Source organism: Motacilla alba, chromosome 1A (assembly GCF_015832195.1).
Source record: "Motacilla alba alba isolate MOTALB_02 chromosome 1A, Motacilla_alba_V1.0_pri, whole genome shotgun sequence".
NCBI lineage: Eukaryota > Metazoa > Chordata > Aves > Passeriformes > Motacillidae > Motacilla > Motacilla alba.
This window is the reverse complement of record NC_052031.1, coordinates 6992994-7005032: the sequence shown is the minus strand read 5'-3', so window position 1 is coordinate 7005032 and position 12039 is coordinate 6992994. Positions and strand designations below refer to the sequence as shown.

At 49.5% G+C, this 12039-nt stretch overlaps 1 protein-coding gene across 10 annotated transcripts in view; it reads left to right on the top strand.

The window, feature by feature from the left end:
• The window catches only part of FRMD4A (FERM domain containing 4A), a 357044-nt gene that overhangs the window by 309041 nt on the left and 35964 nt on the right, over positions 1 to 12039 (top strand). For all 10 annotated transcript variants that reach the window (XM_038154023.1, XM_038154022.1, XM_038154024.1 and 7 more), the window contains one exon: positions 8678 to 8754. In XM_038154023.1, coding sequence (XP_038009951.1) covers positions 8678 to 8754 — 77 coding nt within the window. The remainder of the gene's footprint in view (positions 1 to 8677; positions 8755 to 12039) is intronic.

Below are 12039 nucleotides of genomic sequence, written 5' to 3'. Positions count from 1 at the left end.
TGCCACTGGGCTGTGATTCAGTGAACATTCCTTTTGGCAGCAGTATCCGCTGAAGTGGCCTTCAGCACTCTCCTCCCCCATCACAATCCTGCCCCCACTGCTCACTTCCTCCCCTGGGCCCCCTCCTCAGCCATCCTGGTATAGCTGTGCAGTTGGGAAGGAAACTGCTCCAGACAAGGGATCGGCTGGCTTAGCACCACCCAGCCATAAAAAGTGGTCACTCTTAACCTCGATCAGTTCCCACTCACCATCTGACCTACAGTCAGTATCCTACAGCAAAGCTGTAGGAGCTGGATATGGATACATGCTGCATAAATCACTGCAGCCAGAGAAAGAAACAGCCATTAACCTACACAGTAACTTCGTGGAGCGAGACAAGAGCTTCACAGCTCAGAACAAGTTGGAAGGAGTTCAACTGCATGGAATTTGTCATGGTTGAACCAAGATGAATTAATAGTTGGATATAAGGTCATCATCCCCACTTTTTCCTCCTCATAAAAGTTGGTAAAAATTTGCTTCGGTGTGTCTCCCAAACAGGGTTGATTTCAGACAGGTGAGTAGATTGTCTAGGTAAATTAACTTTTTAGAATCATGCAGTAGTCATGCTCAGTTCCCATTATGTAGGTAAATAAGTCATTTTATCAACTAAAACGCTTGCAGCCATTAATACATAGTCTTAGGCACTGCTGCTTTATAAAGAAACCAGCACTATTCTGATGGTTTAGTGTGCTGTGGTGATACCATTAGACATCTAATTCCCAGGATTTTTTGTGAGAATTTACATTCAGAAAGGCTAGAGCATGACGTTCATCCCATGATCTAGCCAAGTCAAGCCCATGGCTACCATTAAATATAGGAGTAGTCCCATCAAAATAAAACTCCCTTTTCTAAGTCCTTTGTCGTATTCAGGTCTTAAAGAGTAATTCTGTATAAAAGCAGCAGCCAAGTCTTAAATGATTCTGCAGCACACAGCAGGAACTTCAACAAGATGCAAAGACAAATCACTCTGACAGCACAAAGTGAAACAAATTGGACCTCAGAGCCCTGGAGTTAGGGTGGAGATCTGGAGAGAGATTGAAACCTCCTTGAGCACTTATGCTTGGCTCTGAAGTGGTAGCAGGCTCCTCCACACCCCACCCTGCTCAGATGCTGTCTCTTAGCTCACCAGGGCTGCTCCAAAGGCCTGGGCACTTTTATCATCAGATGAAGCCAGGCAGGGGTCCCATTACTCTGTGCCCATTACTCTGTGGCACCTTTGGTCAGGGGTCTGGGCGGGAGGTTCACTGCAGCCATCAGGGTGAGAGTGGGGTTGCTGCTGCCATGGCACCCCCTGTGCAGACACCCAGCATCACAGGAATATTTTCAGTCACACAAACTACTGTGCATTGCCACAGCAGCATGGGATGGAAATGGTGATTCCTGAATTTTGGTTCCAAGACCAGAGGTACTTTAGCAAGCCACTGGAGAAGACATGAGGATCTTTAGGAGAGCGAGTAGCAGTAATGGTTTGTGGGCAGCATAAATCCTTCTAGGGTGCCACAGCTGATTGATAGGCTACAGACTGGGCATCCTTTATCTGATACATGGTATATTGTGCCAGAAAGGAGAGAGCTCTTCAATGCAGAAAGATCCAGTCACTTTGATGTCCTTTCAGAAAATAAAAGGGAGAAAGTTTAACTTAAACTAATTAGGGAAAAAAGGTTCTTTGCAGATGTATTTATTTAGACACACACAGCATGGTGACAGCAATGCACAATCTAACAGCAGCTACCAGATATATATGTGCAGTGAAAGTGCATTTGGTTGAATATAAAGGCAAAGTCTAATCTCCCAGTCTGTGTACAGTTACAGACACAAATATCAAGTTGCATTTATTTAGACAAATAATGCTTTGTCCAAATAGCAGCTCTTCCCTCTGTGATCTGCTGCTCTGCTGTGTCTCTGAGCCAATAAGCCACTTTGAAATTTAATAGGGAATTGTGTTTCCATAATGGAAATGAATGCAGAGTGGTTATTATATAGACCTAGATGCAATTTGTGTTTGGTCAAGCCAGAAATGTTTGCTGGGGTGGTGTGGTCCCACAAGAACAGCACACAGCAAAAAGGGATCTCAAATTGGACCAGAAGTTGTTTGTCTGTTTGGCAAAAAAAGAGAGGCCTGAAGCCTGAGGCGAAGAAGTAATTAGATAGTGAGCTGGGATTGCTGACAGACCACTGAAAGTCCCACTTAGCCAAGCCATTCTCTCATTCCATGAGGGAAGGGAGGATGGCAAGCCTCTGGGAAGATCATTGGTGGGGCTTTTCCCACATCAAATCACTCAGGAAGTATTTTCTTTTTTTTTTTTTTCTTTCTTTCTTGTTTGGAGAAGTGAAAGAAAAAAAAATACCCCAAGCTAATAAAAATAAAGGAATGAATGGAAGTGTGGCAGGATGGAGGACTAAGTTATGGTACAGTGGCATCCCCATCCCGTGACCCAGGGGCACCCTCAGCAGTGGGTCCCACTAATTCACAGGTGACAGCCCACAGAAATCTCTTGGTAAATCTGTCCCTGGAACAAGAGCCCATTTGTTTGAGCTGAGATGGTGCTGTTCTGCCTGGACCAAGTCCTTCCTCCTTCACTCTAACTAGTTTGACAGAGGTATGATTGATGGGAGCAGGGTTGGCTTGAGGCAGAACACAAATCCATGCCCGGAAACCATGGCCCCACTGAAATCACTGGGACAAAACTGCCATTGACTTCGCTGGAGCTGTGATTTCCATAGAGTTTAAAAAGGTTCCAAAAAGGGACCGCTCACAACCTCCACTCTGACCTCCTGCATAACTCAGCTCCTAGAATTTAGCTTGCTGGTTTGTTCAGTGGAGGAAATTACATTTCAAGGAGGAATTTTTTTTGTTATGTTTGTTTTGTCTTTAAGCTGTAGGACGAAAGACTTGGGAGTTTGTAGCTTCACTCATGCAAGCTGTGTGAAAATACTGTCATTGTTTTAGTTCCATTGTTTAATACCAGTTTTAGTATTGGAATGTCATCCAGTGCTGACTCTTGCCCATAGCGTAGGCAAAGGAAGGGGTTGCATTGGAGCTGTTAGAAATGTTCCACATTATTTCTCTGCCTTTCCTAGAAGCCATTCAGAGTATCCAGTCCATGTGGTAGTCCATGCATTTGGAGGGATGATTGCTCCTTCTGCATAGTGTGATTTAACAAGGCATTAATCATCTAGGAAGTGGCAAGACTTGAAGGACTGGGAGATGCCATATAGGTCAGCAAGTCCAACAGCAATTACAGTTGGTCATTTATTGGATCTTTAGAATCAAAGAAAAATATGGGTCAGAAAGGCCTCTGGAGGTCTCTAGTCCAACCTCCTGCTAAAAGCTGAGCCAACTTCAGAGTTCGATCTGGTTACTCATGGCCCTAGTGTTTGACCAATTGCACTGATTGTTTTGGGACTTGGGGTTTTAATTTATATATCTTCTAATAATTTTCCTTGCTGCAACCCTGCAGCCTTTGTCTGCTGCTTCTTATACTTTCACTGGGCACCTCTGAGCAAAGTCTGTCTCCATCTTCTTTGTAAATTCCCTTTGGGTCATAAAACAGAGCTAACAGCAAGTTGATCCTCTATAGATTTCTGCAGATGATTTGATTCTGAACAGCCACCAAGCATGCTATCTGGAACCCTTGAGAGTGTGTGCATTCAGCCCGTGCCTCATCTCAGGTGATTCAGCACAAAGAAAAGAGAAAGAAAATTAAACTCCTGCGCATTTGTATTTGTTTTTGAAGAGACCAAATGCAAAATGGCTGGCACTGTGTCCCCACAGCATACCCAGCCATAGAGCATATTCCCCAGTTCAGTACCGCATCTGGCTCTCCTGGGCACAGCAGGCAGAAAACAGTATCAGGAACCCCATACCCCAACCTCAGGATTTGGAATTAGTCCAAAAAGTACCATTTGGGCATGTTTCTCTAGGTACCATAGTCCAGAAAGCACTGTACACCAACCTCCACTGCTAGCCTTCAGCAACCCCCTCTGTCCTGTGCCTGAGCTGAATGAAAAGCAACACAGAGCAAGCAACAGCCTCATTACTGCCAGGAGTTCCCAAATAAATGGCACAGTACTTCCACTGAATACTCTGGCAAGGCTCCCTGAGCACAAAGGGACAGAGCACAGCCCAGTGCCTAGCACTAACTCAGGTCCCCCCAGGTCACCCAGGCCATGAGTGACCAAGCCAGAAGCAATCCCTGATTTTCATTCACAAAAGACATTCCCTTCTTTATCACGAACTTCCGGCATTTTTCAAATACTCTGACTCTGACCCTACCTCCTGGCATGGGCAAACTCCTCAGTACCAGCATGGACAATAAAAATGGTAAAAAATCCTTCAGACTCACATGGCTGAAATGCATGCAGATCCCTGGGCCCCCTCTCCTCCAGGCTCAGCCTAATTACAGACCAGCCAGCAAACGACAAGTGTGCTCACAAAAGAAGATTGCGTCTGAAGGGTTTTGACTGCAGTTCTTTGTAACTAGTCACAAACATCTGGTGCCTGGCAAGCTTGCCAGCCTCTTGGAAGGGGTTTCCAGTGAGAAAATTCCTGTAGCTTGCACCTGAATTCTCCACAGCGCACCATGCAGCACTCGGATCTCTCTCCTGGCTCCTCTTCTAAGCTGCCAGCTTTGTAGAAGCCATTTCTGGCACTGGTTTCCCCATCACGGCCTCCCCGTCCACCGCAACACATTTTAAACAGTGCATGTGGTCTGATGGGGAACAGTTATTCCCTTGAATGTTCACGAGTTGATAAGCAGTTTTTCAAATTCAAGTGATAGTGTCAGTTCCAGTTTTATTGGCATGATGAAACAGAGATTGTGGTGGGGACAGGCCCCTTGGAGGAGGAGGGAATAAGGGTAATTATTTTCTCCTCTTTTACTAGCCCCTTTTACATGCATGTGTGTGTGTGCAACTGTGCTCAAAAGCCAGTCTCATGGATACTTCCTTAAGTATCTGTTGAAGATTTAATCATCTCATGTGCAGCCTGTAATGATGGCCACTACCAAAAATTGTTCCCATCTGAAAGCTGCCCAGTGCTGCATGATCCAAAAGGAGCTGCTGACCTCAGAAGAGAACCCAGCAGGCAAACCACCACATCACAGAGTTGGCCCTCTGCAGCACTGCTAACTGTCCCCTTGTCTGCGGGCACTGAGTGAAGGCAGCTACTCAAGGGCAGGGGAACTGTGCTCTAAGCTTGTGTTAATGATTGACTTTCTCCTAAGCCCCATTTCCAGTGTGTTTGGGGAGATGCTGTCCCAGTCCCTGCTGAGGTACTCTTTGTCAAAGGGTCATTGGACCTCTGATGCAATCCCAGTAAAACCAATACAAATTGTCCCACCCACATGTGCAGGCATTGGATTTGGCCCAGGAAATTAACTAAAGACAAATAACAAATAACAAAAAAGACAAATAACTAAAGACAATAAGCCAAATAACCCAAAACCAGGCCCAACCTCAGTGCAGGGAGAGACAAACCTGCCATGAACATGGATGCTTTGACTCAAACCAGCCCCAAAACCAGCATGCATCTGTTGTCACTGCCTTTCCACGAGATCCTGTTGAAATTACGACCAGCTCCCTGCTGGGGCTCTATTCCCCAGTGAAGGTTGCAAGCACCAGCGTGGTAAAAGGATCTTGATGGGTAAAAATTATGCTTCCATTTAGGAAGACCTACTAATGGCACCTCGTGCATCTGTCACTGCATTAACAACATCAATTTGAGACCATACATAAGGCGGGCAACTGGTGAGGGGAACAGCTTGCTTACATTAGGAGGTCTGGCTGAAGGGGCACCTTTGTCTTTGTTTCTCTGGAGGGATTGTGATCGGCTAACAGGAAAGTGGATACTTTCTTGTGGGTATTCACATTTTTGCAGATTGGATTCCTTTTCTGTAGGAAGGGGGAGACGGCTCAGATCAACATGGGAAAAAGGAGTGGGGCACTGTAGAATAATACTTGGGGAGCAAATGGAGCACAACTACAGCAATGGTAAAACATACACATATGTTCGGGAGAGCAGAGCTATGGAATAAAAGACACAAACTTAGGTTTTGGGGTCACTTCCACCCCGTCCCCTCCCGAGAGTCTGGATTTGCCTCCTTCTGCCAAGGAAAACAACAAAGCTAAATATAAAAATGCAGCAATCTGGGGAGCTGCTGCAGTGCCCAAAACGTAGGTGTCTAATGCTGTTTTAGGCACTGCTGGTGATCCAAGACATCTGCGTAGGGCTGGCAGATACAGCACCGGACCTATGTCAGGCTCCCTCCCACCCGGGGCAACAGCCAGGGGCCAAGCAGGGAACCCTGGGGCATGGAAAAGGGCACTCCATGCCTACATTTGGGCATCTGAACAGCTTCCCCAGAGCCCTGTGTGTTTGGACAGTTGGAGTTAATCATAGAAGAGAAACGAGAAACAGAGCTTTCCTTAGCAAACAGCACTGTGAGATTTGGTAGCAGAGAGGGTAAAATAGAAAAGGATCTGAGCATAGGGGACAGTCCAGCAGAGACAGAGGAGGAGGATGGGCAGGACAGCATCCAAATAGAGCAGCTGCCAGCAGCTCAGGAAAGTTTCAAATTCCTTCTGCGCCACGCCGAAGTTTAGTCATAAATGACAACGGGGGACCTGGGGACAGAGGGATATTTTCTGAAGGGTGTGATCTGCTGGCTTTTTAGACTCTTATGTGTTCCACATGTCTGAACGCCTCCCAAACACGTCCTCTGCACATGCCGTGCAGCACAGCCGCCTTGGCCTCCCCGCCTTGCAGATGGGCATCTGGAAGCATGGAGGGATGTTTTCAGCTTGACCCCAGTTGTTGTCTGTGGGAGTTAAGGCCCCAAACTTCCTTTTCATGCCTTTGAAGCCAAGCACTTAAAGAGGAGTCAGACTTCAGCTCCCGGCTTAACCCTTTCACCCTGTGTCTGTCCTCCCTCTGTGGGTAAAATAATGGGTGTTTCTGTGCTTCGTTTGGTGTTTACAAGTTTTATGCAGCAATTCATATTTTCAGAGAAGGAATAAAATAATGAGTTACAATGTAACTCAGCCTTTCAGACTTCTCATTTCTCCTGGCTCCCTCCTTCCCCTACCTCCTCAGCCATGCGGACAGCCCTAGAATATGGGGTAGCTTAGTGCCCTTCTTAATCCCTACCCTTCCTTCCAAGAAGCACCCTGTTACAGAAAGGGAAAAAAATAGAGGAAAAAAAATCCCCAACCTTGCTTGGAAGCTTTAACAAATATTTTCAATTTTGCTGCCGCTAAAATACCAGCAAGGAGAAAATTTTGGGTCCTCTCTGAGGTTTGTTTTATTCTCAAGATTTCAGCTCCAGCAGCAGCTATATCAGCGCAAATCAAATTACACCTCCTGTTTACTTATCTCCAGAGCGCTGACACTGGCAGCCGAGGCTTATCTCGGCGTGTCAGGAGCCAGCGCCTTCCTCGGGGGTAGGACAGGAACTCCACAGAAGCTACTTGGAGTGGGAAAGGGAGTGTAAATCAGGGAAGGCGCTGCTGCCTGTGCTCCCCGGCAGCGGGGCTGCGTTCCCCAGCTCTGCTGCTCGCTAGGTGCAATGCAGCGAAGCCGAAGTCCGAGATGCCAAGGGGGGTGGAGGCTGCCTCCTCCCTGTGGATTGGCAGCCTGGAAGCCAGGGTTTGGATTTTAGCTTACTCATTGGTAAGGAAAAGGCAGTGGCGGAGCTGCCCGCAGTGGTGACGGTGTGATAGTTTGCGGAGCTGGCACTATTTCGCTGTCACCGCGTCCTCCGCGCTGCTCCTGAGGTCGGTCCGCCCTCCTGCCTGGGAGATGGGTGTTATTTCCTGGGAGAAATGTGGGCACAGAGGCCGTGTAAGCGCATCCCACTGCCCAGGAGCACGCAGAGCCCTCCAGGGCTGGCCCAGGCTGACTCAGGGGCGAGGGCACGCCGCATTTCACTCCCATGAAAAGCTTCGTGCCTCAGTTTCCCCCTTGGTGGTAGTGTTGCTTTGTCCCAGGGCTGCTCTGAAATATCCCGGCAGGGCAGCCTGTAAAACAGAGGCTGAGATACGACCTGCTTGTTGCCGTGTTTTGTACCGCCGGGAGCGCCTGGAGCCTTGGGCATCACCACCACGAGTCTGACAGCACCTGGGACAGATAAACTCCACTCGGCTCATGTTCGTGCCAGTTTTACCTGGATCGCGGGATAAAAGCAGAGCTGGCTATTAGCACTGGGGGGGAGCGGGGGTCTCATGACCTTCACCCCGGGGAGAGTCTGCTGTGCCAGAGGCCGATGCACCACCCCAGGTGCCAGCCCTCCAAGGAAAATGGAAAATGTAGTGGAATCCCGCTTTGCCCGGAGTTTGTACGTGTCTTCGACACATTTGGCCCCGCAAAGTGAAACCGGCGCCCTTTCCCGCCTGCTCCGAGCACCGAGCCCGCCGCGGGCAGCCAGGGCCGGCGAGCGGGAGGCAGGGAAGGAGGGAGGCAGAGGGAGGGACGGAGGCCGCCGCCCGCCCCCGGGGCTGCCCCGCGGGTGCGGGGCGGGCGGGACGCGGGGCCGGGGCGGAGCGCAGCGGGGCATTCCCGCCGCAGCGCCGGGAGCAGGCGGCGGGCAGGGCTGGGCCAGGGAGCGCGCGGAGGCGCCTCATCCCCTTCTTCTCCTTGCAGATCTTCCAATGGAGGCAGCTGGAGAACCTCTATTTCCGCGAGAAGAAGTTCTCGGTGGAGGTGCACGATCCGCGCAGGTGAGCCACGAGACGGGCCGGGCTGTGCAGTGCCGAGCCGGGCTGAGCCGGGTGCTGTGCAGTGCCGAGCCGGGCTGAGCCGGGCTGTGCAGTGCCGAGCCGGGCTGTGCAGTGCCGAGCGGGCTGAGCCGGGCTGTGCAGAGCCGAGCCGGGCTGTGCAGTGCCGAGCCGGGCTGAGCCGGGTGCTGTGCAGTGCCGAGCCGGGCTGAGCCGGGCTGTGCAGTGCCGAGCCGGGCTGTGCAGTGCCGAGCGGGCTGAGCCGGGCTGTGCAGAGCCGAGCCGGGCTGTGCAGTGCCGAGCCGGGCTGAGCCGGGCTGTGCAGTGCCGAGCGGGCTGAGCCGGGTGCTGCTCCCGCTGCTGTGCGGGGCTCGCTGCGCTTGGTGGCTGGGGAACACGCAAGAGAGAGGCAGCGGGCACCAAGCCGGGGGCTGCTGCTTCCTTTCAGCGGGACATTTCGGGTTCTGGTGTGCGTTTTTGAGGATGTGTTTCCCCTCGGCTCCTAACGGGTTTATTTTCCCCTTCCCTCTGTTCTGGCACCTTGTGACCCCTGGGACTGTGTGGCTCCGGTGCCTCAGCTGCAGTGCTAGCAGCCCTCGTGTGTGAAAGGGGGGCTTGCCTTGTCCCCGTGTTTCGCTCAGAGCCCAGAGATGAGCGCCAGATTTTGTACTCACATGCTTCTTTGTAAATAAATATTCAGTAGTGCAACTGAAAGCAATGGCACAGAACCAGAGGTTTACCACCGGCAGCCTGGATGAAAGCCCATCAGTCTTTTTGGCACAGGAGCCTTTTTTTTTTCTTGCTTTGGAATCCTAATGTGATAGTTCAAGGGACTGTGCTGCATCCCATCAGTGCGTTCAGCACCCCTGGTGTGTTTGCGTTACTGGATGAGTCTATGGCTCTGAAAGTTGTTCTGACTAAAAGCAATGTCTCATTTGCACTGTAAGTATGATACCACTGATGGAAACCATCTCTCTGGCCAGATTGATTTGATGTGTTGCTGGTAGTAGTGTGTTGCAGTGATCAGTCAGCTGTGATCCAGTTTCACCTGTTTCCCATGCCTATCTGTATATTAATTTATGTACTTTTATTAGGGGAAATTTTGCATGCAGTTTCTATCCTTATTTACCCTGATATGAGCACAGCACAGCAGTACAACGGTGCCTGTCTGCATAGGTGCATTTGTTAAAACAAACGCTGAGTAAAGCAGCTCGTGTCATTGTGCAGCTCCAGGTCAGCAGAACCTCTAAGCATCTGCTTAATATTAAGCATGTAAACAGTCACATGAAATCTAGCAGAGCGAATTCCCAAAGTCGAGACTAGACGGGGAGATATTCCAGCAGCAGGAGCTGGGGGTAGTGCACTCCTTCCCCCCCAAGGCTCCGGCAGCTGGAGAGGCATCAGAAACGCATGCTGGGAGTGACCAGCAGCCAGGAGCCCCTAAACGCCCTAAGTTCTGCCTGTTTCCTGAAGGAACAGTTGCAAGAAAAAGAAAGGAAGTAGCTCTGGGACCTTAAAATCATGGTGACATTTGCAACTTGATGTCTTGCATGAAATGTGACCACACAGAGCAGCCTCTTCTCTCTCATTTGTATTTAGATTATAGGAATTAGTGACACAGAAGAGCTTCCGCTCTTTATTCCATTGCTCTGTTTCTCTGACTCAACACCAGGAGGACAAAGCCCTGTCCCGGGTTGTCAGCCTGGTACTTTCTTGCTACAAAGGAATTAATTTGATTGTATTTTGTATAATTTTGATTGGTTTTTGTATCCAGAGTGGCACCATCCAGGTGGAACTGCCACTCAGCAGTGCTGCCACTAATGCAGCGCAGCACGTTGCAGTGGCATGGTGGGAAGACAGCTCAGGTTGTAGTCTCCCAGCCATGTGGGATGGACTCCTGCAAGGAGTTGTTCAGCGTGTGGAGGCGGAGGAGTAGCCAACGCAGTGCTCTCTCCACATTCCTCTCCTCCTAGCCAAACCAGAGCCTGAGTCAGCGAAGCCACAGTCAGGAGAGCGAGCACAGCTCCGTGGTTGTGGCCAGGGCTGGGCAGCACAATGTATGTTTTTAAGCCCTGCCTCTGCCCATGGCTTCCTGTCCCTAAAAAGCCATTTAATCTCCTTTCACTATAGTTACTTCTCCCATAAAGAGAAAGAAGATACATTTTAGGGGCTATCAACAGGATTAATTCCATAGTGCATGTAGCATGCATGGAGGGAAGTCATGGAAAAAACACCAGTGATCTATATCTCTCAGGTCTTCAAGCACAGCTGTGAAAAGCAAGTCCACAGCTCTGACCAACAGTCTGCAGACGTTCTAATGGAGTCTGCTGTTTTGATGGGAAAAATGTACAGATTCCAAAAAGGGAAAAAAAAATTAGAAATCACTGCTTTTACAGTGAAAATATGAATGATTTGCAGAATATGTTTCTAAGAATTCAGGAGTAACTGTGTTTGAACTGAATAGGATGACTCCAGAATTAAGGCTTCAGCCCATGTTTGAGTGCCTTAATTTCCTTAGAGCTTTATGTGCCGGTGTGCTGTGGTGGTTTGTGTCCTTAGACCAATATAAAGCATCCAGAGCTGGATCCACTCTCCAGTTTCAGCTTCAAGAACACCTCCCAGCACAGCCTTAATTCCCTGTCCAGTGACAGAAATGAGGCAGCCCAGCACCATCAGTTGCATCCATGGAGACTTTTGTCACAAGAACAATACTGGTAATAGGACAAGGTCTCTGGCACCATTCATGAGGAAAGGGCTCTGTGTAACACTGAAACATGAGATCCCACTTGTCTCACGCCTTGTTTGCATTGGCCACAGCTGCTTTCTCAGAAATTTCACTCTGATTTGTAGCTCCATAATTTGACTTTAACGCATTTTGAAGCACTGAAAAAGCCCTGATGCAATGGCTATCAGCCCTCTCCGAGACTGAACATTGCCAGTAATTCTCATTTTGCTGCAGAGTTCTGGTTTTCTTTCCTTCTTGGCTCAATCACAACTTTCTCCAATTGGTCACCCCTCCATGTTCACCTCCAGCTTTTGACAAGGCAGTGCAAAGCAGACAAGCACCAGAAGAGAGGTGGCCAGTGCAGGTACAGGTGCAGGAGGGGAACCTTTGCCGGCTTGAGGACTTGTGAGTGCTGGTGAAAGAGTTGACTCCCCCTTGCATGGCACAGCAGAGCTCCTGGGCTCTCCTGCAGTGTCACCTCCACACCTGCATGGCTCAGAGTCCCTGCTGACTGTGGACTCTGGCACCCCTCTGTAGCACACCCCAGGCTGTCTCTTGCACTG